The sequence below is a fragment of the Phaethon aethereus genome, assembly GCF_964289735.1.
Source record: "Phaethon aethereus genome assembly, chromosome: Z".
In the NCBI taxonomy this organism is placed as follows: domain Eukaryota; kingdom Metazoa; phylum Chordata; class Aves; order Phaethontiformes; family Phaethontidae; genus Phaethon; species Phaethon aethereus.
Window position 1 is genome coordinate 43571268 of NC_138577.1, and position 26570 is coordinate 43597837.

General features: G+C 39.4%; 1 protein-coding gene across 1 annotated transcript in view; it reads right to left on the bottom strand.

Annotated features, from left to right (window-relative positions):
* LOC309415547 (guanine nucleotide-binding protein subunit alpha-14) overlaps nucleotides 1–26570 on the bottom strand; it is a gene marked incomplete at both ends in the record, with an annotated part of 90747 nt that overhangs the window by 1589 nt on the left and 62588 nt on the right. Inside the window, 3 exons of the mRNA XM_082013092.1 lie at nucleotides 1088–1217; nucleotides 3015–3143; nucleotides 5436–5590. Coding sequence (XP_081869218.1) covers nucleotides 1088–1217; nucleotides 3015–3143; nucleotides 5436–5590 — 414 coding nt within the window. The remainder of the gene's footprint in view (nucleotides 1–1087; nucleotides 1218–3014; nucleotides 3144–5435; nucleotides 5591–26570) is intronic.

The window sequence follows — 26570 nt, forward strand, 5'->3', positions numbered from 1 at the left end:
AATTCTTCTATGAGTTAGTGAGCAGCTGCTCTATGAAAGCCTCTTTTGACAGCACAGTCAGAGATGAAACAGGGTGCATCAGGTCAAGTATCTGGTATTAACCTACTGTAACACAGGAAAAGGACAAGAGCGTATGTAGTCATCTATACTAGTAATAAAGTCTGTCCATTTCAAGAGAGATCTAAGGAACATCACATTCAGAGATTGCTGTTTGGAGTTCCTGGGGATAAGCTTGTGATCGCAGTCAGTTTGTTATTTATTTTCTAATGTCCAAAGTCAGCATAACAAAATGTTCAAGACAGTGAAAGGAAAAAGAAAATTACAGTTCTCAAAGTTATTCATGCATCAAAAGATGACAGGAAACTTTGAAAACGCTCTCTCAACTACAGTGGATTTTGTGACACTTCAGCAAGTGAAGTAGGGTATGCTTTTCAGAGTTCAAACAGATCTTGAGGAAGAGATCCGTAAGGGCTTTGGGACTTTAGAGTTCAAATGGTATTATGTTTTTGAAGGACATTTGAAGGAATCCTCATACTGCAGGATGTAAAGAAACGACTACCAAATGTAATGCAGTTCCACTAATATGCTTTTCCCTAATTGCCTACTGTTTTCTTTTTTGCATCCTTCTCTACAACATCTGGCTACTGCTGATGATGGTACTCTAGAAGAGATGGGAGAACTCATGCTTTCTAACCTTGGGAAGGAGGTAAATTTTAAGTTATTTTCTTTTAATTTTCTTTAATTAATGCACAGGTTAATTTTGAAACACCAGAGATTTAAAAACCAACCAAACAAAAAACCTAATTACTGATGACTTGGCTAGTTTTCCTTGCTTAGAGATGTCCCTGATACTCAAATTCTCAAACATTTGACATGGCTTAAGTGATTTAAAACATTTCAAAACCATGTTTTGTCTTTTAAGGTAAAGTTCACTTTTATAGGCAGGCTCCTAATTTCATACAACTTTGTGACTGCTTGATCAGCTTCTTAATGTAATTATAGCATTTACAAATGTTTTTATGAACACATGTAAATTTCTTAAAAAGCATATATATTTTTCTGTACCTTATATAATTCCGCTCCTTACCTCACTGTCACATTCTGCCAAAACTTGATCATATTCACTTAATGCAACTAAGAAAATGATGGAAGTAACACTTTCAAAACAATGGATCCACTTCCTTCTTTCTGACCTTTGGCCACCTACATCTACCATCCTGTTAAAAAGAAATACACATATTAATCATTTTCATAAAATACTTTTAAGTATAACCAAAGGCCTTATAATAGATCGCCCACCTGAGATAAATTTGAACTGTGAAAAGTATATATTGACATCGTATGTTCTGTTTAATATTTCAGCTTGACTCGCTGTAGTGCTACTGTTCTTCAGTGGTGTTGTGGGTTAATCCTGGTGGGCAGCTAAGCACAAGCCAGCCGCTGGCTCACTAACCCCTCCCTGCCATGGGTGGTCAGGGGGAGAGGAAAAAAGGAGTGACAGCAAGAAAACTTGGGGGTCAAGGTTAAAAGAAAAAAAAAAGTTTAAAAAGTGAGGGATAAGTGAAAGAAGAGAGAAAGAAAACAAAACAAGTGATTCAAAAGCAAGCAATCACCAGCTCCTGTGGGTAGACTGATGCCCAAACAGTTCCTGAGAAAAAGATGGCCAACCTCCCTAAAGCCCCTTCTTTTTATTTTTATCACTAAACATGATGTTATATGGCCTGAAATGTGTCTTTGGTTAGTTCGGGTCATCTGCCTGGCTGTGTCCCTTCCCAACCTCTTGTGCACTCCCCAACTAATTCACTGGGGGCAGAGAAACATATAAGGCCTTGGTGCTGTACAAAAACTGTTCAGCAACAGCTGAAACACTGGTATGTTATCAGTACTCTTTTGGTTACAAATCTAAAACACAGCACCGTATCAGCTGCAATGAAGAAAATTAACTTTATCCTAGCTGGGCCCAGCACAAGTCTACAAGCCACTTGAGGCACAATACAGAATATAATACTGTTTTTTTTCAGAGTTAGTAGTTTTATCAAAGGCAGATCTGAACTTACTCAATTCTGTTTCCCCACACACTCCAAAATCTCCCTTAGCCCCACCCTCCCTCCACCTCCAAAAACCCCAGTGTAGTCATATGTCACAACTCAAAACAATCAAAATGCTCACAAATATCTTAGTTCCACATCAAATTCCTATGGTTTTGCAGACAGTTAAGTCAGTCCCTCACATTTTATCCAGGTCACAGTGTTCCCTAGAAAATTGCGTTTTCCAGGAAAAAACAAACAAAATGACGGTTAGTCTGGTTTGACCATGTGCTATCAGAGTGGATTCTGGTTCTGTGTTGTAACTGCAGGCAGGTGTTTGTTCATGATGAATCGGGTGGTTTGGTGGAAGAACAACTATAATCATGCTAGTGTGAATTCTGCAATTTTGAAATTAAAAAAATGCTTTCCCTTAGAAAATCAGTAACCCCACCTGTTGCAATAGCTTGTCTTGTAGCGGATAAAATAATTTTAAGGTGCTTCTCAGACTTTCTTTCAACTTTATGAGTACGTTTGTTTCTCTTAATTCTAGTGAACATAATTTTTTTAATATTATATGGCAGGAAGAACAGAAGTATCAACTGTCATGACCCTCTACTCCACCCCCCCGCCTTCTACTCGTGTCTCTAACTCCCTTCCCTAACTTTATCTAACTGGAAGTTCTAAACTCACTTGAGGGCTACTACCAATATCCTGCCTCTGCGCAACCCCCATCCAAGGCTTTTAATTAAACAAATAGCTCAGAATACATAGTAATTGGGCTGCTTGAATTGAAAAGCTTTTTTCATGTAATGTAAATTTGAAAAGAAATGTTTTGAAACAACACTCACGTTACTCTATTAACTTTGAAGAAAGGGCTGGAAATACATGCAACACTCATTGAATGCAAATGCTTAAAGGACCTGAGAAGTCAAGGTGCAGCAACTCCTTTCATAATTGTATACTGAGACATTTGACAGACAGTCTTACCTAAATATAATATTTTCTAAATCAAAAGGGTACTCGATAATTCCTGTAGTTGGCACTCGGACTCTAAGAATATCTTGCTGAGTTGGCACAAATGAGGGCATAGCAATACGATCAAGGTCAGTAAGATAACTGAAAAGTTAAATACACAACAGAAACAAGGTTAATGCACTATCATAAATTAATCACACAGATTCAAACCCAAGGTACTAACCAGCAATCACAGAAGTGCTCCCACAAAAGCAGCTAAACAGAAATTCAGTTGTGCATGGCCTTAGTGCAATTGTTGCTGGCATAAAACAGTAAAACCCTGTACTTTAACTGAAACTAGCATGTGCATTTCAGACAGAATACTATTAGTCAAAAGACGTGATGCCTGAATGTTCTATAAACAATCAGCCCACACCCAAAATGATTATTTGAATAATCTTTGCTGTTACCTCAAAATAAACATCAGAATTAAGATTTGAACACAAATATAAATACCAGTCCTAGCCATAATGTTTACCGACAGTACTCTATTCCCTGTCACTTCATCTGTGATGCTAATATTGCACACAAATGTGAAAGGTTGCTGGACAGAATTCAGAAAAGTAATTAATGGAAAGCTTTGCAAACATGAATACTTTGAACTTATTTTTAATATAAAAGATGATGCATTTAGTTTCTCGTCTGCCCATGCAGTCATTCTTAAATTTACCCTCCTTAATCTCAGAAGGCTCTTAATGCTCTTCATGGCTGGGATTAAATTCTAGGATGACATTCCTGTGCATCAGTAAATGAGCAGTTTATGAGCAAGACACAAAGAACGGATGCCCGGTATTCCTCTCTGCAATCTATCTTCCTACCACTAGAAGGCAACATTAGATCATCCAAAATCCTAACAAAGCCTACAAAAACTGTAAGGTGTATTCCAAATCGCACAACACGGTTGTAGCGCAAATCCTCCTCTATTTAAACACTAATTCCTCCCTTTTCCTTTGGTGGAAGAGGGAGGGTGTCGGTGTATTCTCCCCTTGCTGCCCAAACATCCCTCACATTTGGGCTCCAAAACAAAAAATACTCAACACTTAATCACTTATGCAGAAAGATTTCTCTTATGTAAACTCCTCCTCTCCAGCAAATGGTTATTGAGATCTCAATTCTAATTAACACTAAAAGGAAGATTTAATAAAATTTTTAAAACCTCTCACTTTCAGTTGTGGCTGATTTCTTAGAAAATGAGGCTAAAGCAGACCATTAAGTGTCATCCTTTCCAGTGGAGGATTTAAGAACAAGCTACGCAAGCATCTCTCAAGAATGATAACACTTAACACACATGAGCAGATTCCCTTTGTGTACCTATTCTGAGTTAAAGTTTACCAGGACAACCATACATGACTAATCTAAATGTCTCTTGCTGAAATTTAACCCTGTTACTTTTCAACGTTGGCAAAAACAGTTCTCATAAAACAATCATTTTTTCACAATTGAATTCTTTGAAAATTGGGGGAGAGACTTACCTTCATTCTTATTTATATCCTAAACTTTTCACGTAGCTGGACTGTCTGAACTGACCACTTGTTGTAAATATATTTTGTACAGCTGGTGTTCATCATTTCCCCAAGGGAAACTCAGTTATGTACCAGCTGTGTTGACCTCAGAACTGGGATGGTATGTTCAGAAAGCCTAAAATTAGTTTGTTTCATCACTCCAACTTGAAATTTGCTGTGTACCACAGGCCAACAGAGACACATGTGTGACTAAATAAAATCAAAGTGAACCTATCTCTTCATTATGAGCCAGCAGTGGCCTAGGCGGCCAACAGCATGCTGGCCTGTATCAGCACTAGTGTGGCCAGCAGGAGTAGGGAAGTGATTGTGCCCCTGTACTCGGCACTGGTGCGGCTGCCCCTTGCTAAAAGAAAGACAATGAGGTGCTGGAGTGTGTCCAGAGAAGAGCAACAAAGCTGGTGAAGGTACTAGAGCACAAGTCTTACAAGGAGCGGCTGAGGGAACTGGGGTTGTTCAGTCTGGAGAAGAGGAGGCTGAGGGGAGACCTTATTGCTCTCTACAACTACCTGAAAGGGGCTTGTAGTGAGGTGGGTGTTGATGTCTTCTCACAAGTAACTAGTGATAGGATGAGAAGAAATGGCCTCAAGTTGTGCCAGGGGAGGTTTAGATTGGATATTAGGAAAAATTTCTTCCCTGAAATGGTTGTCAAGCATTGGAACAGGCTGCCCGGGAAGTGATTGAGTCGCCAACCCTGGAGGTATTTAAAAGACATGTAGTTGTGGTATTTAGGGACATGGTTGGACATGGTGGACTTGGTAGTGTTAGGTTCATGGTGGGACTCAAGGATCTTAAGGGTCTTTTCCAACCTAAATGATTCTATGATTAGCTTCATTGAGCCTGGCTTGCCCTTGTAATTACACAGTGTACTTACTACTTAGCAGAGTCTGAGAGCTGGTACTCCCTTCGTCTGTCATAGCATTCTTGAATTCCTGGGTCTTCCCAGAGTTTCTTGATTGCTTCAACTTGTTTTGTTTCCAGCACTCTCACTTTATCCACTTCCACTTCTTTGATCATCTGAGCACTCTCCTAATCAATTAGATTTTTACACTATTGTGAGAAAGGGTTGCCACTGGCATGCAGTACACACTCTCCTCTTTCTTTATAATAAACTTCCCATCAATGAGACTAAGCATCAGAAAAGAACCTAGGAGAAAATAAGCAGTTTTAATCCTTGAATGCATTTAATTTTTCATGTCCAATGACTGCTACTTGTTTTAACCAATTTAGTTTTGCTTACTGTCATTCAGGTGTGATTTTTCTTTTTAAAAGGGGACCTTGACAAAGGTCAGAAGGAGGTCTAAACCTACTATTTTTAAACTCAGTGAAATTCAATACCAGTTTATAACAGTGGTAATGTTTCTAAAATTCTAGATACTTTCTTTAGTACTGCAACTTCTGGTTGGTTTGTTGGTTTGGTTTGTTTCAGGACAAACAGGAGGCTGACCTAGCATAAATAGTCATCAAGCAGGCATAAAATTCTTACAAGCTATCTTCTGTTTAAGGCCTATCTCAGTGAGATACAGCCAAGATACTACCCTGCAGAAAGAAGTAATTTTTCTTTGCTCTCTGCTGTTAAGCGTAAGTGGTATTACAAAAATAAATGTAAGTTTTGCTTTTAAAGGAGACCAGGATCTCCTAATCAGGACCTTGTTTTTCAAAAATTGTTGTATCTAATCCACTGAAGGATTTTTGCTGAGTATTGCAACTATGTGGCCTTTGAATCTGTCACAAACTCTGAAAGGTAAATAAATTTTCTAACTGGCTCTAGCTCCTCTAAGCTAGCTTGACATCTGATAAAATGCTTAAACATTCTTTTTTTTTCTCTGGTTAAACACTATAAAGGGTAAATGAATGATGTAAGATGCCCCACAAGGCTCACAGAGCCTTGATTATTTTTTTCTGCAATCCCACCACTAGCAATTCTAGAAATGGGTAATTAAATCCTGTCAGCACCTAGTAATAATATAACTTTACATTGTAACAAATACCTTTTGGCATTGCCAACAGCATACCATGAAAGTAGTTTAAACATAATGAAAACTTAAATGGGATTTTGGCAAGAGGTGGACTTTAATGTTTCGAGTGGACAGGGTCATATTTTAAAAACTTCCTCTGCAACTCAGGGCAACACCAGAAATTTAGTTTTCATTTCCCTCAAAGCAGGAATGGCATTTTATAGAATGGTCACTTATACTACGAAGTTAGCCCAAGAGACTGTGGAAATATGCAGCATTGTAATACATGAGCAGTAGGTGATTTACAGAAAGAACAGAATGGGCTCACTAACATGAGAAGAAAACAAAACAAAACAAATCCTCAATCATTACAGACTGAACCAAGGAACAAAGAGGGGAAATGCAAAACAGCACAAGCACATGTTAACAACGTCAGTTATTGGCATATTTTTTTTAAATGAAATACAAGCAACAAATGAGTTCCAGAATTCACTCTTAATTAAAATATGTATAGCACATTATGCTCTCTCTAAACACAGTATAAGCAGGAACAGCATCATAGTTACATTAGAAGTGCTGTAACATTTTAATATTCAAAACCCCTATGCTGAAGTTACCTCAGTTCAGGCTGATTTTTTTTAAGTAGACCTCTGCTTCTTGATGACATGGTGCAGGTAGAAAAAAGAATACAGATGATAAAATAAGTGTAAGTAATTTTAAAAACAACAGAAATAGGAGAATATATTTGTTCCACTGGAAAAAAAAAATTGCACCATAAAACAAAACCAAAAGACAAACAGTATCATCCTGGAAAGAAAATAGATCATATATAACAAAGTGGCAAAATTGTTTGGCAAATACACTCAAAACCTGTGTATAAGCTGTTTAGAATACTAAAAATCTATTATTCTCTTAAAAATCTATCACATCATTCTCCACTGGAAATTAAACTTTATTCTGCAATTAAGGGCAACTGATGGTGTATAAAAAGCAACACTTCAAGGTTCAATTGTTAATCTGTTTTCATCACAAAGGTATACCAAAACCAAACAAAATAATCAGGAGCAGTCTTGAATATGCCTTTTTCACTCCACACAGTAATACCACTGGGTAAAAGCAGCTTGCTTATCTTTTGTGAAAGTATGTGTATGCCAAGAAACATACACAAATGCCAGCTGAATGAGTATAATATTAAATACAACTTGTATTTAGTAGTAGTACTTGTCGTAAGTAAGTAGTACTCCTTGTAGTAAGGACAAATCTTTGCCAGAGAAGAAATGGATAATACCACGAGCAACAACTGTAATTTTTTTAAGATGTGTTAATAAATTTTATCTCCAGCTGTTACATGTGATGCACAGGACTGATTATTTTGGTAAAGCTTCTTTTTGGAGGGTCTGAACCTCCACACTTGGAGAAAATATATATTTGATTTGACACCTTGTAGCCCAGTCCTATTTCTTAGGAAACTAAATGTTAAATAGAACCCAAAAATGGCTTTATGGTTTACCTTATGAAACTCTTTGTATTTATAAGGCTTGGATTTATATACATATTTATTTCTTCACTCGTAACCTAGGTTATTAATCCTTTAAAAAGCTTTCTGAGAAGAGCAGTCTGGTTTGTAGCAATAACTACCCAAAGTGTTTCCTAAATGCCCCGTGGTAAAACCAGGAATTATTAATTTTAGAAGTGCTGTGAGAACTAATGAAGCTCCTATTTTTCTAAGCACTTATATTTACTGTCTTTGCACTTCCCTTTCATACTGCAGGTCCTTCCTCTTTTGGCTGGGCAAAACAAACTACAAAACTCTCCAATAAAAGTCAGACTTGGAAGCTACAGCATGTTAACCACAGCAAAAAGGATCACAGGAAGGGACACAAAGTGGTTATTTGGTGTTAGGAGGTTACAAGAACAGCCAATTAAGGGTGTGTACCGCTTCAGAAAGACATTACAGCAGGAGTTTAAGTTTTCTTACTATGTGAATAGGAAGTTTATGAGTATCACTGAACACATTTTACAACCCTAACAATTTTTACTTACACAGTGCCACTGAAATACAGATAATAGCTCACTAGAGAATATGCAGAAATATGCAATTAAACACTCGCCTCTTCTTCATACTATTGTTAGGCCCACAAATGGACCTTCTGGGGAGTACAATGTAATATATTTTGGAAGTCATTGTGTTTTACTAAAACCATGTTTGTGTTCATTTTCATCTCATTTTTTCAAACAATCCCATCAGCTAACTTGACATAATGAATAGGGTGTGTTTATTTCTAAGGAAATAAAATGAGAATGCATAAAACGGGGAACCCCGCCCCCCCCCAAGGTTTTATAATTCACTACAATGGGGATAGGAAGCTGCTGTTCCCAGGCCATACATAATTTTAGTAGAAGTTACTGATTAACAAATAACATCTTTAGTTTTACTGAGAAGTTATGTGAATTTCAATTCTGTTGGCCTATTATTGCTGTTGTTGCAAATTCTTTGAACTGTAACAAAACAAAAACCCAAACAGAGACTCAAATGATTAAGTCAATCTTCTCCTGGTACCAGCAAAGCTACCAAGTTTTGCTGAATTACAAGCACTGCATATAGCTCCCCTGGTTGAGGTATGGTATTTTTCATATCTCAACCTCTATTACTGAGGTAAAGTACACACTAAGAGAGTTCTAAAATTAGCTACTGGACTACCTATAATTGTTTTGTTTACACATTCTGGGTACAGGAGGAACTGAATATGAACAAGTTACCCTTAAAACTTGGGAAGAGGAAGCTCACAACTGGCTGAGCTGCACTAAAATGTATACATTGGTGCCAGGATCTCCTAATTAGCATCAGAAGTATATGAGGGCTGGTTTCAATTTCTAAGTGAAAGAACATTTTGGAAGAGGAAAATTAAGGAATGAAAAGGGCAAGGGAACTACATGACTCAAGCTTTTAGAATTAGGACATTATACTCTAAATACTGTTTATTTTACGCTCTCTCATTCAGCTTTAATAGTGTATTGTTCTATGGCTATGAAAAGGTCCATGGTTGTAGTCTGGATAACTGGATAGGAACAGCAGATTAAGTTGAAGATTAAATTTTTGTGAATTAACATAATTAATTGATACCATCCTGGCTGTGCACCAACCACTTACCATAAGCTTTGATTCTATCTTTCTTACTGAACCTATTCTGTCTGCCACCCATAGGCTGTAGTAAATTTTTTCATTTAAGTTTTCAATCATTATAAGTCCCCCCATCTATGATAACAGCAGGAACAGTAAACAGTACACCAGCCAGCAGTAAGCAAAGCAAGACTCAGCAGTGCAACTGTAAAAATACCAGGCCAAACCACCACCCACATTGTAACTGGCAACACAAAATTTTTGGCAAAGATCTGACTGAAAACAAGACCTCACAGTCAGGTCTTATATAAAATCTAATAGATGACCCTTAAAAAAAAAAGACAATCACAAGATGTTTGTTTTCTTCTTCACAAAATGAAACAGTTTGCAGTTAATCGTTACGTATTTGCCTTTTGTTAAATTATGTGTGAGAGTACATCCATGTATATGTAACCGTTGGTCAACTTCAAACACAAAAGAGTTGATTCTGCAGTATTACATACACATGGACTAAAATTAAGCATGTACACGTATAAATTCACAACCACATATATAAATACACAGGTACAAATACAAATACACATGGACTAAAATTAAGCATGTACACGTATAAATTCACAACCACATATATAAATACACAGGTACAAATACAAATACACAAGTACACATTCACCTAATGCATGGCTTCCAAACTTCAAACACATCTATTTTACAGGGAGAGGGGAGAAACAAAATCTATCAATCAATCAGTATAACATTCCTAGATATAATCAAGTGACACCCTTTATTTCTTGGTTCATTTTTCCACTCTACAGTAGACGGAGGTCATTGTTTGGCATACTGCAAATATATTTGGGTCACAGCTTGATTTAATGACCTCCATTTGAAATGAAGGTTTTAATCTTTTACAATTTTTTGGTCGTCTTTCTTTTCTAGCTACCCACTGCCATCAGTTACCATCAGGAACGGTTTTAAAGGACTCTGTGCAAGAGTGAGATGAATGTGTATTCTTTCCAACATTTAAGAAACCACAGCATGGTTTAAATAGGGGGGGTGGGATTCTCCCTTTTATTAAAGCATTAAGTAGCTAGCATATATTGATATGGGACAAAAATATTGCACTTCTTTTCCCTTTATTTTGAAGGAAGAAGAGTCTAGAAAGACAGAGAGCCCCTCTACTGAGGAACTAAAATGCCTCTGATCTACACAAAATTTTCTGCTGGTCTTTTAATCCAAGTGGGTGTTACACATGTTAACCTTTCCTCTTCATCTTCATAGAAAATGTATGCAGTGTTAAAATCTTCAGCCTGGCTGGAGACAGACTGCAGACTGACAAATGCAACATTCCTTCCTGATAATGTGAATGATCACTGAAATCTTGTTTGTAAGATTAAGCAGACGCTTCACTTTCAACATGCTAGTAATGCTATTAATCAAATTCAAAGTTAAGAGCATGTGTAATTTTTCTCAGGCCTTACACAGGGGGCCAATTTTCTGTTTCTTAATAATAAGAACTGTGGTTGGGGGTAGGGGGTACTGCTAGTTTCCTTAAAATTATTTTTCCCATTCCTTGGCAGTATTTATCTCATAAACAGATAGACACCTTTCAAGATCAATAATCTGCATAGCATGAAGGTTTTGAGATTCACAACCACCACTCATGGGAGGGAACCAAAGATTTTAGTTGTTTGCGACTGTCTTCTGAAGGTGTCTGTCACTCTGACACCCTGTGTCCTAGATTCCAGGTACCAGCTGCAACAGAAAGGTCCAGCAGACCGCTTACCACTGCTACTTCTCCATAGCAATTTTCCTGGAAATTTCTTTTGAGCACAAAGTCAACTAAGAAATTTTGCAAATAATGATGAAGAGGTGAACAAGCTGAATAAAAATTAGAAATACAGTTTTCCAAAACAAAACAAAATCACAGAGAGATGAATGAGGGCACATGAGTTGTATGAAAGGCACAAAAGCCCCACTACAGCCTACATTTTATTTAACATGACAAGGCCACAAGTGACATATTACTTTTGCTTCTCAACACACACTTCCAAGAGTGTTGTGGACTATCAGCATGTCCAAAGAAGAAAATCAAACTCATAATTGATAAAAGGGCGTAGTTATTTAATTCAAATATGAGAAAAGACAGTAAGTGCCTTTTAAAAAAAAAGGAAGAAAAGGAGAGCAGCTATCGCTGTAGTAGAGGATAAAAAAAACCCCTTCTGTCTGATATAGTGGCTAGGACAAAATGGGAATGATAAGCTGTGGAAGAGAATGTGCAAAGCAGTTTGCATTACTGGAAATCTTTAAGAACACATTACATGAATATCAAGATTTAAATCAACGGAGCTGATACTGCTGAGCAGAACATAGATAAATGAACTCTCGAGGCTCTCTCCAAATAGGAAAAAAAAAAATTTCTTCTCTTCAGCGACTGTTCTTACTTTTTTTTTTTTTTTTTCAAATGGAATATCAGCTAGTGATAGTTTTTCCTAAACCATTCAGATCTTTAAGATTTGATGTTTTATGATTGATCAAAACAAGATTTACAGTCACACACTATTTCTTTAACCTGTGATCACTGGAATTTGATGGGTTAAGAACTCCATTTTTTATAATATTTATTTTTATGTTTTATGTACCATCTTTGGATTGTGACACCAATATTCTTGGAAGTGCATTAAAGGTACATAGAGAAAATATAACTTTTTAAGAGGTAAGACTAAATATGAACAAGTAAATATGCGCCTCAGAACAACACATATCTCAGTTTGGCTTTGTTACTTAGTTTAAAATCACTCAAAAAGAAGCTTAAAAGCCTCTCGCCATCTTTCTAGGAAGTAAAAACAAGGAAATCTACCTGATATTCTGGCTATCTGGGTATGTTTGCCTGTGATTATCATCACACTTACATGCAGACAGATATATATATATATAAAAATCTGTTGTGTGATTACTCACTTTGCACAGTATTTTTAGCTGATACCTACTGTGGAACTCTCTCACAAATGTATTGACAATTTTGTGTAACCTTTCTGACATTACAAAGACTCATGGAAACAGAAGTTTTCACTTCCCCTTCTGAGAGCAAGAACAACTAAATACTCAATTCTTTCATACTTTCCTCTATGTATTTATTTAAAGTAAGTATTGGCAATGAGTTGGCAATACCAATATTAGTACCAAAAAAGATTTGCTTTCAAAAGGTGTCTAGACTAACTAAACCACATGGTAACTGGAAGTAACATACTCAAATGTCAGGCTTGGTTTTCACCTACGATGTACACAGGGCTCGGTACTGGGGCCAGTTCTGTTTAACACCTTTATCAACGATGTGATGAGCGGATCAAGTGCATGCTCAGTAAGTTTCCAGAGAACACTAAGTTGGGTGGGAGTGTTGATCTACTTGAGGGCAGGAAGGCTCTGCAGAGGGATCTGGACAGGCTGGATCGATGGGCTGAGGTTCAACAAGGCCAAGTGCTGGGTCCTGCACTTGGGTCACAACATCCCCGTGCAACGCTACAGGCTTGCCGAGGAGTGGCTGGAAAGCTGCCCAGTGGAAGAGGACCTGGGGGTGCTGGCTGACAGCCGGCTGAACATGAGCTGGCAGTGTGCCCGGGTGGCCAAGAAGGCCAACAGCATCCTGGCCTGTATCAGAACTAGTGTGGCCAGCAGGAGTGGGGAAGTGATCGTACCCCTGTACTCGGCACTGGTGAGGCCGCACCTTGAATCCTGTGTTCAGTTTTGGGCCCCTCACTACAAGAAGGACACTGAGGTGCTGGAGCATGTCCAGAGAAGAGCAACAAAGCTGCTAAGTGTACTAGAGCACAAGTATTATGAGGAGCAGCTGAGGGAAGTGGAGTTGTTCAGTCTCCTCAGGAGAAGAGGAGGCTGAGGAGAGACCTTATCGCTCTCTAGAACTACCTGAAAGGGGGTTGTGGTGAGGTGGGTGTTGGTCTCTTCTCCCAAGCAACTAGCGATAGGACAAGAGGAAATGGCCTCAAGTTGCACCAGGGGAGGTTTAGATTGCATAGTAGGAAAAATTTCTTCCCTGAAAGGGTTGTCAAACACTGGAACAGGCTGCCCAGGGAAGTGGTTGAGCCACCATCCCTGGAGGTACTTAAAAGACGTGTAGTTGTGGCACTTACTTAGGTACATGGTTTAGTGGTAGACTTGGCAGTGCTAGGTTAATGTTTGGCTTTGATGACCTTAAAGGTCTTTTCCAACCTAAATGATTCTATGATTCTGTATTGGGTGAGAAACATTTGACAAACTCCATCCCCATGTTTTAAGGGATGTGTGTGTGTAGGGGGAAAATTTCCTAGGAACATTAGATAAGGATTAACTTATCTTAATACAGAGATCAGCACATTGTAACTAACCTAAAAATTAGTCCTCACAATAAATCACAAAATTTACAATCTACTGAGGGGGAGTTTGTTTGTTTTAGTTAGCTTTTCTCCTAAAAGCACACTTCGGTCACATGTCAAGTTTTTCCTCTGTATGCAAGCATACTTACCTAAGCCTGACTTTCTATCACAGAGAACAGCAGCAACCATTCTACTACTCATGTTCATAATTTCAGCTTGATATGCAAGTTCTTTATGTAAGTTACTATATCTTTATGTGAACACTTAAAGGAACAGAGAAGCCATTAGTGAGGTCAAAGCAGTTCAGTTTTGCTCTTCTATTCTAGCAGGACAAACTAACCGCATCTCCTCAATCAGAATATAATAAGCAATATACAGATAAGGCATGCTTTATATAATTAGATCAATCCTTCAGATCATAACTCTTGTTGAAGCAGCAGAACTGAAAGCAAGTTTTCTATAGCAGCATGACATTCAGATGACCATCTAGCAAGGTAATACCTTCTCTCTGCTGCTTGTGTTTCCCCTCACTGTACATACAAAAATGAGGCGTCTTTCTCTGTCGCACCAATATATAAGGACATCATATTCGAGCAGTTACCTACACTTATCCCTAATTATTGTTTCAAATACAGTCAGATGAAAACTCTTTGTCCACAAAGAATAATAAGGGCTTCCATAGGTATGTCAGCTGGAAAAGGAAGGTCAAAGAAAGCATACCCCCACCTGACAAGCAAGCCTGACAGACTGGTAACAATGCAAAAGGAGAAAGCTGAGATACTCAGTGACTTCTTTGTCCCAGTCTTCACTGGCAATCTCTCTTCCCACACCCTTCTAGGGGACGGACTGCAAGATGGCAAGTGGGAGAGTGAAGTCTCTTCCACTGTAAGGGAAGATCAGGTTCAAGACCACCTGAGAAACCTGACCATAAACAAGTCTATGGGACTTGACAAGATGCATCCCAGAGTCCTGAGGGTATTGGCTGATGGTGTTGCCAACCCATTCTCCACGATATTTGAAAAGTCCTGGCAGTCAGGTGAAGTCCCTGGAGACTGGAAAAAGGGAAACATTGCACCCATTTTTAAAAAGGGTAGCGAGGAGAACCCTGGGAACTACCGACCTGTCAGCCTCACTTCTGTGCTTGGGAAGATCATGGACCAAGGTATGCCAAGGAACATGGAGAGCATGGAGGTGATTTGACACAGCCAGCATGGCTTCACCAAAGGCGAGTCCTGCCTGACCAACCTAGTGGCCTTCTATGAAGGAGTGACCACATTAGTGGACAAGGGAAGAGGTAGGGATGTCATCTACCTGGACTTCTGTAAGGCCTTTGACATGGCCCCTTACATGGGGGCGGGGGGTAGATAAATTCTTCTCTCTAAATTGGGTAGATTCGGATTTGATGGGTGGACTGTTCAATGGATGAGGAATTGGTTGGATGGTCACATCCAGAGGGTAGTGGTCAATAGCACAATGCCCAGATGGAGATAGGTGAAAAGCACTGTCCCTCAGGGATCCTTACTGATGTACTCTTCATCAGTGACAGAGACAGTGGGATCAAGTGCACCCTCAGCAAGTTTGTAGACCACGTCAAGCTGAGTGGTGCAGTTGACACACCTGAGGGACAGGATGCCATCCAGAGGGACCTGGATAAGCTCAAGGAATGGGCCCACGTGAATATCATGAGGTTCAACAAGGCCAAGTGCAAGGTCCCGCACCTGAATTGGAGCAACCCCCAGTATCAGTACAAGCTGGGGAATGAAGGGATTGAGAGCAACCCTGCTGAGAAGGACTTGGAGGTGCTGGTTAATGAAGAGCTGGACATGAACCAGCAACGTGATCTCGCAGCCCAGAAGGCCAAGTGTGTCCCAGGCTGCATCAAAAGCAGCACGGCCAGCAGGTTGAGGGAGGGGATTCTGCTCCTCTACTCCACTCTGGTGAGACCCCACCTGGAGTGCTGCATCCAGCTCTGGAGCCTTCTGTACAGGAAAGACATGGACCTGTTGGAGCGGGTCCAGAGGAGGCCTACCAAAATGATCAGAGGGATGGAACACCTCTCCTGTGAGGACAGGCTGAGAGAGTTGGGGTTGTTCAGCCTGGAGAAGAGAAGGCTCTGGGGACACCTTATTGCCACCTTCCAGTACTTAAAGGGGCCTTATGAGAAAAATGGGGACAGACTTTTTAGTAGGGCCTGATGTGACAGGACAAAGGGTAATGGTTTTAATGAAAAGAGAGTAGATTTAGACTAATTCCAAGGTATAGATTTTTCACAATGAGCGTGGTGAAACACTGGCACAGGTTGCCCAGGGAGGTGGTAGATGCCCCATCCCTGGAAACATTCCAGGTCGGGTTGAACGAGGCTCTGAGCAACGTCATCTGCTGCAAGATGTCCCTGCTCAGTGCAGGGGGTTGGACTGGGTGACCTTTGAAAGTCCCTTCCAAACCCAAACTATTCTATGATTCTATGATTTCTAAATACAGCCTACCATACTTGTCGAAGTAAAGCCAAAATTGTTTAAATGAGCCTGTTTATAAAATACTGCATGTCATTCAGTGCAACCTCATTATTTATAACCCCACAAAACTGAGCACTGAGGTATCTAATAGATACATGCATCATTCATTCAGGCTTTGATACACCCCATATACAATCACCCGATTTCTCCATTCTTTTAGTCAGCTAGTCTCTCAAATTCATGAAGTGGACTTACGGGATTGCTTATCATGCTTCTTTATGGAGAATTTGCACTTTTTAATCTTCTACCGTATTTCAGAAATAACATTTGAGTCTATGCAATTCCTCAGACTACCTTTAATGAATCTCAGTTCTATTGGGTTTGCATAATTTTCTGGTCCAGTCAGCTCTACATGCAGCAGTACTGAAACAGCACAAAATGGGTGTTTCCTGTCATTCACAAATGGCAAACACTAGCATTCTCACAGGACACTCTCCTTGAGTCAGGTTAGTTTAACTCTGCTGCTGATGTGTGTTGCAATAGTGGACATGTGGAGATATCAAGTAGAAATCTGAGTACACATCAGTTAGTTAGTTATATTTCAACCTAGCTGAATTGCTCCATTTTAAAAAACTTCCTTCTTTGATACAGATGTGATCAGACGTAGAGACATTACCAGATTATCAGAAAGAGAAATGGACAAAAGATAGAAGTCATTAATTTGATAATGCCATATTCTTTTTCAAGAGCATGCAGCTATTACAAGAAGAGAAAAAGAGAAAAAGTGTAAATTTTATTGAAAGGTCACAATATACCATACAATGCCATTGTATTTCCACATGTGGGTAATGCACTAATATTATCTATTAATGTTTCACATGAGTATTTGAGATGTTTGGTCCATAGTCTTTACTTTCACAAACTTTTCTGACACCCCCACATGGTCTATTCTCTGTTTTCCAATTACTCTTTTTCCAGTGATTTTGAGCAGAAATTATGTCAAGAAGATGCCAGCTACTTGAGAAACAGGTTCTATTAAGGAAAATTTGTCTACTTGTCTGTGATGCCAAAACCTATAGTTTAATTCAACTTATACTAGATGATGATAAAAAAAACACATTTCATATATATGTCTGTATCCTATTTTGACTAGAGTTATTTCTAAATAATTTTATCTTGTTTTCGTTCAGGATTTGCTGGTTTAACTATGGCTTCCAGAAAATCGGAAAAAGAAGAAACTTTTAAACAGTGAATATATTCTGATATTCCTTATGCTTACTTTTCTTCTACTTACACTGGACCTACTAAATTCCAACAGTTACACAGATTTCAATCAGTGCTGTTTTAAATACTAATAAAAAAGAACAGCCTAGAACAAGCATATATAGTAAGTAATGCAGTAACATACTACTGTTAAGTCAACTGGCATGATAAATTAATTAGATGATTACTTTTCTAGCTGTGTTTCACAGCAGTGCTTAAAAAACAGTATTAAACTGAATTTTCATCCCCTTCAAATAATACACAAATATATATCCATAATAGAAATTTTCTCTTTTCCTGAATAAATAATTCTGATTACCTAACCCTGGAACATAGACATTTGGGCTACAGAATTTAATTCAGCTAATCCTGTACATAGCTTCTCATTTACTCACTGTATATTACAAGAAAAGACAACTAAGTTTAACGTGAAGAGGTAAATTAATCTCTATCATTGTTTCAAAGGTTAAACCAGAGGAATAGTTCTAAGCACACAAAAGCTAACAAAATGTGCCTTTGGGTTCTGCAACGATGCAGCATTCATACTTCTTCAGTGATCAGGCACAAGAGCACATGCCTTGTATATCCTCTTCTGTCCAGTCTTTCTTGCCACTTCCTTTTTCTACACCAATACTTAGAACAATTTTCTCCTTTATCCAGCCACCTTTTATCACAAAACCTGCCAGAACTTAATTACCCTTGATACCTCTCTCCTCTGTAATTTTGGCTGACACATGTCAATGGGTTCAAAAGTTTACAAGGGGTGAAGAAAGGCAGCCATGTACATAGTGTGATCACAGAATACTTAAGAAACCAGACTTAATACTTACTAAATTTATTCCAGCTTTATGAAACAATAGAAAAGCCTTATGAATTAATCACAATACATTACAAAAAAGTTCCACGAAGAAAAAAAACATATGTTTTCAAATAATGATACTCACTTTATATGTGTTCAAATTAGGGAGAAAGTTACTGGGGGATTTTGCTATTTGGTTGGTTTGTACACATATTCCACCAGTGACTCCAATGGAGTTCTTTCAGATTTATGGTAACTCAGGAAAAGCATGAATAAAGTTCTCTGGAGGTACAATATGTGTAGATTCCTGAAAGGAAGGAAGCAAATTCAGGGCAAAAAAGTTGTGATTAGATAACGTTCATCTCAAATCAAAACAAAACACAAAAATGCAGCTGGCCAAGATTAGGAAATTCATCCATGCCTTGGTTTCCTTCCTTGGAAGTAATGAGGTTCACAGACCCAAAAGCCTGCATCTCTGTTCTGTACAGCCCTGTGTGTAGAGCAAACCTCTCAACCGGTAGGAGAGGTGGGACTCCTGTTGATAAAAACTATTCTGAGATTCCCTAGGCTGAGGAAGAGACTCAATTAGCGAATTCAGAGTCAGGAAAGAAAACAAATCAAAATGCAAGCATTAAGATGAAACTGACTGATCTTCTGGCAAAGTAACAAATTCAACTGTTAGTCCAGCAACACATTTCAGAAAGAACTTGCATAGAGTTTCTTAGTTCTGAGGTGCACAGATTTAAAACACTGGAATTTTCACAGAGGAAACTGGCAGGTGTAGGACAAAAGTGACATAAATAGGTTTTTAAAGATGTGACTATTATATATGTAAGAGCTACTGGGGTCACAAAGAGGTTCTCCAACCAACTGAAGACATGCATACACACACACACACACACACACAAAAAAGGCAGCGGGGGGAGGAGAAAAAAAAAAAGACAAGAATGTGGATGTCTAACCTCTACAGTTTAGTGCAAGCTCACTAGATTTCCCCCCCTCAAAATGATGCACCTTTCCACCTATTAAGATATCAAATTATGAGAGAGTAAACACTGACACTACAAGATTAATTTCCTCTCATTTATTTCTGCAGTTCTACCAGAAAATATCTGAACCTCTTGGAAACAGAAAATTCTTGTATTAATGTACATGTGAATGCATTGTGCAAAGGAAGTTATACAGTGAATAACTGTGAATAATCCTGGATATTTACAGTACATCAAATTGCAAGAATTGAGTAATTCAGTGTTCCTGCATTCTAGCTCCAACTTCTTAAATTAGTGTATAGAGGTTCTGCCTTGCAGGCAGCTGGAGACAAGATCCAGGTGATTTAGACTTTATAATAGAACCAAGAGCATCTCAAAGAAAAAAATGTCTTTCTTTCCCAGGACTGTCTCATTAAAAAACAGAATATACATGAAAACCAAGAACTATTACTTATCTCTTCTCAAACAGCTCTAAACAAGCTAGACAGCTTTGTCTCTGCGCATCTGAAGTACCAAGACTGCCAATAAATTAATGCCTTCTTGAAAACAAACTGCTTTCCTCGAATAAGATTGTGTCAGTTGGTCTCTATACAGTTTCCCATCCCCGGTGAACTTCACTTCTGACTTCATCCACTTCAATCCACTTCTGCCATCAGCAGGTACCTTGCATGAAATCACATATTGTCTCATTCTTAAGACACATGTGAACATCAAACTTGAAAATAACACGAAATACATCACGTCCTTGAGACTCCATATTAAGAGCATTTGAAAAAAAATTACATTTCTGGCCACCTTAAGTTTCTGCAATGTGCTACAGGAGCAAAAGTGGCAGATACAGTATGGTTCCACGGATTCCTTTCAGGAAACAATGCTGCAACAGTACTCAATAATGACATGCAACATTCACCTACAACCCTCTGCATTTCATATTGCTTTTTAAACAGCTAGACATTTTAAAAGTATTTGACAGGCCACATCAGACCTCAAGAATTCACTCATTTGAAGCCTTACTAATGTACTTACAGGATACAAACTATTTGCAGAAATGGTTTAGAATTGTGGACAGTTATTTTTGAGTGTGCTTCATTAAGATGTGTAACAGCTTCATCAAATAGAGCCAAGTATGATTATTTGCATAACAGTGAGAAAATTACCGAGAACTAGGCTGATATAATCATTCTAAATAATAAAAGATGCCTCTGAGTTTTCAGCTTCCTCGTCTCAGAATCTAGCTTTCAATATATTCAGAAACAAAGGGTCTTGATGGATTTGGGGTTTGTTTGGGTTTTTTTAAAACAATTCTGACTAAGGACATCACATGAAATGCATTAAAATGAAGATATCACTTCTCAGTGAATACACCACATATTAAATACTCTTGTTAATTCAGTATACAGGGAAACATGAGAGAATTATTTAAGGAAAAGTGCATCTTTAAGAACATTTAGGCCTCAACTGGCTATAGTCTAAATATGCTAGATGATTCCCCAAAATGTATCTTAGTTTATGAGATTATCTTTAACATTTCAGTCTTTAGGATTAACATCTTAGTTATACTGCACTACATACTAGGCTGGTTCTTCCAAACTTCTCCCGTCATCTTTTCTGAAATAACAAAACAACCATCATTGTGAAGTAATGCAGGACTTCAATTTCTAAAAAATTTTAAACACAGGAAGTACCAGATATCTAACAATATCTAACAATCTGTTTTACCAGATTTCCAGTCCATATTTGTAGACATAATTAGTTTAGATGCTCTTCCCTTCTGAACTAAAATGAACTCCAAGTCTTTTGATGTTCACCCATTACTAAGGACTGTTTTTAAGGACAATGTCCTTGGAAGTGCATGCTTTCCTACTGAGCCAGGCTGCTAGGCTGTCTAATTTCCTTGCTAAGTGAATTCCTTGGATATTATCTTATGTAGCACTGTAAGGGTATATTATATTGTACAGCAGGTGAATGCTGCCAAGCATAACACGTCCCTGCCCAGAGAGATTACATTCTAAAGACATTTCTGACACCTCACAGCACAGCCCATGTGAGCATGGCTTCAGACATACCGGTCTGAAATGCTTCCTTCTTAACCCCTTCAGCTCATGTAGGGCACCAGATGCACTATTAATCCCAACAGAAAAGCAAATGAAGACAACTGCAAAATGCAAATGTTACTGTTATTTTTCTATATTCAAGATAGAAATACATATATTTTATTTATTTTTATATATATATATATAAAAAAATAATCCAAATTATCCCTGGATTCTCAAGCAGGGATATGGAGAATCTTACGTTACACTTCTGTTAATACAATTTATCTCGCCAAGCTCTGAAGATTTCGCATTCTCAGCTTCTGTTTAATTTACCAAATCATCGGTTTAAGTAATGAATAGACCAAATGAACTTTATTTAAGAAATTAATTCCACATTTTCATGAAAGCCACTTCCTGTTCACTGCTCTCCACTGAGCTTTTTAAAGTCCACAAACATGAAAGTCCAGTCTTTTTTTCCCCCTCATATGCTCAAATGTGGGGAAGCAGAGCACTCTGCATTTTGGTTTTGACTTTTGAAATGCAAAAGGAAAGGAATGAGATTCACTGTCATTTCCTTGTTAAGTACAGAGACCCTCTAACCAAAGAGACTTTAGGCTATGGTACAACTTCCATAGACGTCACCATAATACTTTCCAACTGGGAGATGTGGTAGTGGTAGAATATAAAAATCACAGCCCTCTAATAAATAAAGCCGTACACAACCTGCCTCAGACAAGATCTCACACTGTTTCATCCAACAATAATCTTTGAATGAATCTCCCCTTTCCATGATGTGAAACCACCTCCTTCCTCTCCAGGAGAGCAGAAACACTCACACGCAGGTGATGAGATAGTTGAGAGACGGACACTTTCCATAGCTTTCACTGACGTCACAGAACTTCTAGCGGAACAGTACTTGCAAATGCCAGTCCTTGACAGCAAATATTTAGTGGAGCCTAGGAATCTACATCTGTGTTTTCCAGGTGACACTCTAAAAAACACAGAAATAGTTTCTCAAAGTCAAAGTTATTTAATCAGAAACAAAAAAGGAAAAAGAGACATTCCTTCCACCTCCTAACCTGGATCTTAGAGCACTCACTTGAAGAATGAAGACCTAAAGTTTCATCTCTGTTCTGATGTGTACTAAGCATTTCTGAACGTCATTGCTGTATATTACTCTATGCAAAGTGTCACACCACCACCAAGATGGGGTCAATTGTTTAAGATACCTTGCTCATTATGATGTGTTTAAGTCATCCCTGTAACAAAAACATCGAAACAGATGAGTGCTGAAAGGCTTGATACAGCATCATGCCTAAGTCCGCATGATGAATTATTTCAGCCCAAATGACAATTCTTTCCATTAAGGAAAAGGACACACTCCTTCATGCACAAAAGGCCTACTGCATATAACAGAATTGGAAGAATTAATTCTTTGATGGCTTTTCTTCACTGGCACCTGTTTCCGTCACAGTGTTTTTTCCTGTTGGATGCTGGAATCCTCTAAAGCACAGAGAAAGTGGCTTTGGTAAAAGAAGTCCTAGCACACAAACCTATCAATCAGACCTCTTTAAGTAACTCATCGACTACTTCAGGAAGCATGACATAGCTAATATTAATACACTTGGATACACTTGCAGCAAAGCCCTTAAATAAATGCTGTTAGAGATAGCAAGTTATCACAGACAGAGGATAGGAGAGCAATCTTGTGGATTAAGAAGGAGCTGAAAGGCAAAAAAAAAACGGGGGAGTTAGATGAACCATCCTCACAGAGGAGAGGGTTCAGCAGCAGGTTTGATCAGGTATGTTACTCCATTCCACAAAAAACCCGCAAAAGATTATACCTTTACTGAGGTTACAGAGCCTGAAGATAACTCAAAATTAAGACAGGCAAAACTGACACTGAGTAAATGCAGAAGAATTTCACAGTGCTGAGTGACTCGAAAAATAAACTGACAGATTAAACAAAACAAACTAAAAAAATGAAAAGGATCATTCATTAGTGGAACTATGAATGTCTTGATTCTGGCCTCTGCTTCATGCTGCATGCAGGCACCAGAAAGGATCATTGTAAAGGATCAGTATAACAACACCCACCTGATTTTTTATAGGCTTTCTTTATAAGCTCGTTAGTGGGCCTTAAGGCTCACTAGTAGGACTGGCTGGACTTTTGGTGTCATGTGTCAGAATAGGATTTATGATTTTTAGTTGAATTCAGTTGCCTCTGCTTGATTGACCACTTAGTTTCTGTGGAAAATGAATTTCAAATTATTTCCTTCAAAGTTACAAAGTTATAATGGAAACTATTAGCTTATCCTCAGTGTTCTCTGGATACTTTGGATCCTTTTATTGTCTCTGAAACAAAATTGTTCTGAAATTTTCATATAAGCAAAGACTTCTATTTTTTAATGTCCAATCACTTATGACCATTCAAAGTAGTCTTTCATTACACAAGCATGTCTTCTCCAATTAAAACTACATTGTAGGGTTTTGATCTGCTTTCCCAGACCACCCAGAAGTTTATTCACAAGGAATAAAGCCAGAAACCTTTCATGAGAAATCCTTGCAAATTAATAACTGTAAACAAATTCTTCATGCATACAAATTACTTTTAAATTGTAATTCTCTTGCAAATTTTAAATCACCCTGTGCTTGTTTGTATTCCAGTTGACAAGTGTAATAAGAATAGTGGTGTCACACTACTGCAAATTATTGTAGGATTTTCCTCAACAATTCCAGCTTGCAAAATTATGCTGCAAAATTAAGCCTCCAAAAAAAGTTTGTACTTCAAATACAAAGATGTTTTGGCACTCTAAGCATTATTTTTTAAAAAATTCTCTTCTTCACCTCTGAATAACGAACTTTTCGGGTAGGAAAAATGTAGCGAAAATGGGAACATATCCTGCTAGGATTTATCAGCTCAAAAATTGTCTCAGTTAGTTTGTATTTACATTTTCTCCTTCCGCATTTGCAACTGGAAACTGACGTCCAAACAAGTCCAACTCCAAGCTATGTACAAAGCACAGATGCAATGTAAAAGCATATGTATTTGATCAACATCATGAAGGGAACAATGCATGGGTAAATTAGGAAGAAAAGAGTAAACCAGGCAAGTTAAAAAAAATACCCCTCTAATCAAAGAGATTGCACAAAAGCATCATGCCTATGCTAGGACCTATTTAACAAGAGATCATAATCTTACTTTCTCATCTCTTCCATTTATTCTTGATTATGTTCTTATGTGGTACTGAATACAAAGATTAGGAAAGCAAATGACAACACTTCCGAAATACTTTGTGGAAGCTGAAGACAAAATGCCTACACCTGAAGGAGTCAAATGCTCTCAGTGACCATGTGTCCCAGTGCATCAAGGAGCCTGAAAGAGAAGCCAGTGCATACAGTTGCAGATTAAGGCATGCTGGGAGGGAATGCTGGACATCACCAGCTCTGACCCCTGCTCAAAACATGACTAATATAAAATTAGATGAGGCTCCTCAGTGCCTTCTCCAGGGACGCTTTGAGGTTTTCTTCTAGGATGGGAGATTCTACAGTTTCTCTGGGCACACCATTCCTGTACTTACCTGCTCTCACTGTGAAGATTTGTCTCATATTTCCAATTAGTATCTATCTATCTATCTATCTATCTCACTACAGCTTGTAACTTTTGCCTCTTGTTCATTCATTGTACACCTCTCTGAAGAGCCTGCCTCCATCTTCTCTACAACCACCTGTATCTTTCTTGGGAGCTGAAGACTTGTGAGTAGACCCTCCTTTCGTTTCCAGTTAACTCTGCTCCCGCAGTCTCCCCTCCCACGTCACCTGCTTCAGGTCCCTGATCATCTTGGTTGCCCTTCATTGGGCTTTTTCCAGTTTCTCAGTCTCTAGGTTGTATCAGGGAACCTAAAACTGGGTGCAGTACTCCAGGTTCAAAGTACATGTCTGCTTTGGAAAGGGAAATACACTGTTTTTTCGGCGAAGCCACCGAGGCGAAGGGCTACGGAGCGAAGGATCGCGCCGGGGGAGCCTTCCCGACGCGGCCAAACCGCGAAGGCGGCAGCACAGGGAGCGAGAGGGTGCCCCAGCTTCCCCCCCCGACCCCCGGCCGGCGGAGCGGGCTCCTAACGAGCGGCAGCTCTGACTCAGCGTGGGCGGGACCCAGGGCGGCGGCGGCCAAAACCCTTCGCCTACAAGAGCAGCCCCCGGGAGCGCGAGCGACGCGGAGCGCGGCGAACAGGGCGGGCAAACAGGGCGTGGCACGTCAGGAGGGCGTGGCACGTCAGTTTGCGCGGCAGTTCGCGCGTGCAGGGGAGGCGTGCGGGCGGGGTACAGTATAAGTGGCCATCGTCCTCCTAGAGGAGCTCAGCCATGGTCGCCACTCGGCTGAAAACCGGGGCCAGAAAGACTGTGGCGACACAGACGGAGCTCCTGCTCAGGCACGCGGCTGTCCAAGTATCCGGCTGCAGAGAGTGCCTGAGCCTGTCGGTTGTTCCAGCGACCGACGGGGACACTACCTGCGTGCGGTGCGACCAGGTCAGCGACCTGCTCAGCCTGGTGGCAGAGCTGAAAGAGGAAGTGGAGAGGCTGAGGAGCATTAGGGAGTGTGAGAGGGAGATAGATTGGTGGAGCCACTCCCTGGCGGCCCTGAGGCAGGGGCAGCTGGTGGAGGCTCCACAAGCAGCAGGAGATCCCCTGTCCTCTTGCTGCCGGGCAGAAGGAGAGGACCTAAGAGATGAGTGGAAATGGAAGCAGGTCCCTCCTCGGAGAGGTCGGCGAATTCCCTCCCGGCCTCCCTCACCGTCCCAGCTGCCCTTACACAACAGGTACGGGTCTCTGGAATGTGAGGCACAGGACAAAGGTCCATTCATGGGGGTGCCTAGGGTGAGTCAACGAGCCCCATGCATCAAGACGTCCTTAGTTAAGAAAAAGAGGAGGGTGATTGTTGTAGGTGACTCCCTCCTAAGGGGTACAGAGGGCCCAATATGTCGACCAGACCCAACTCACAGGGAAGTCTGCTGCCTCC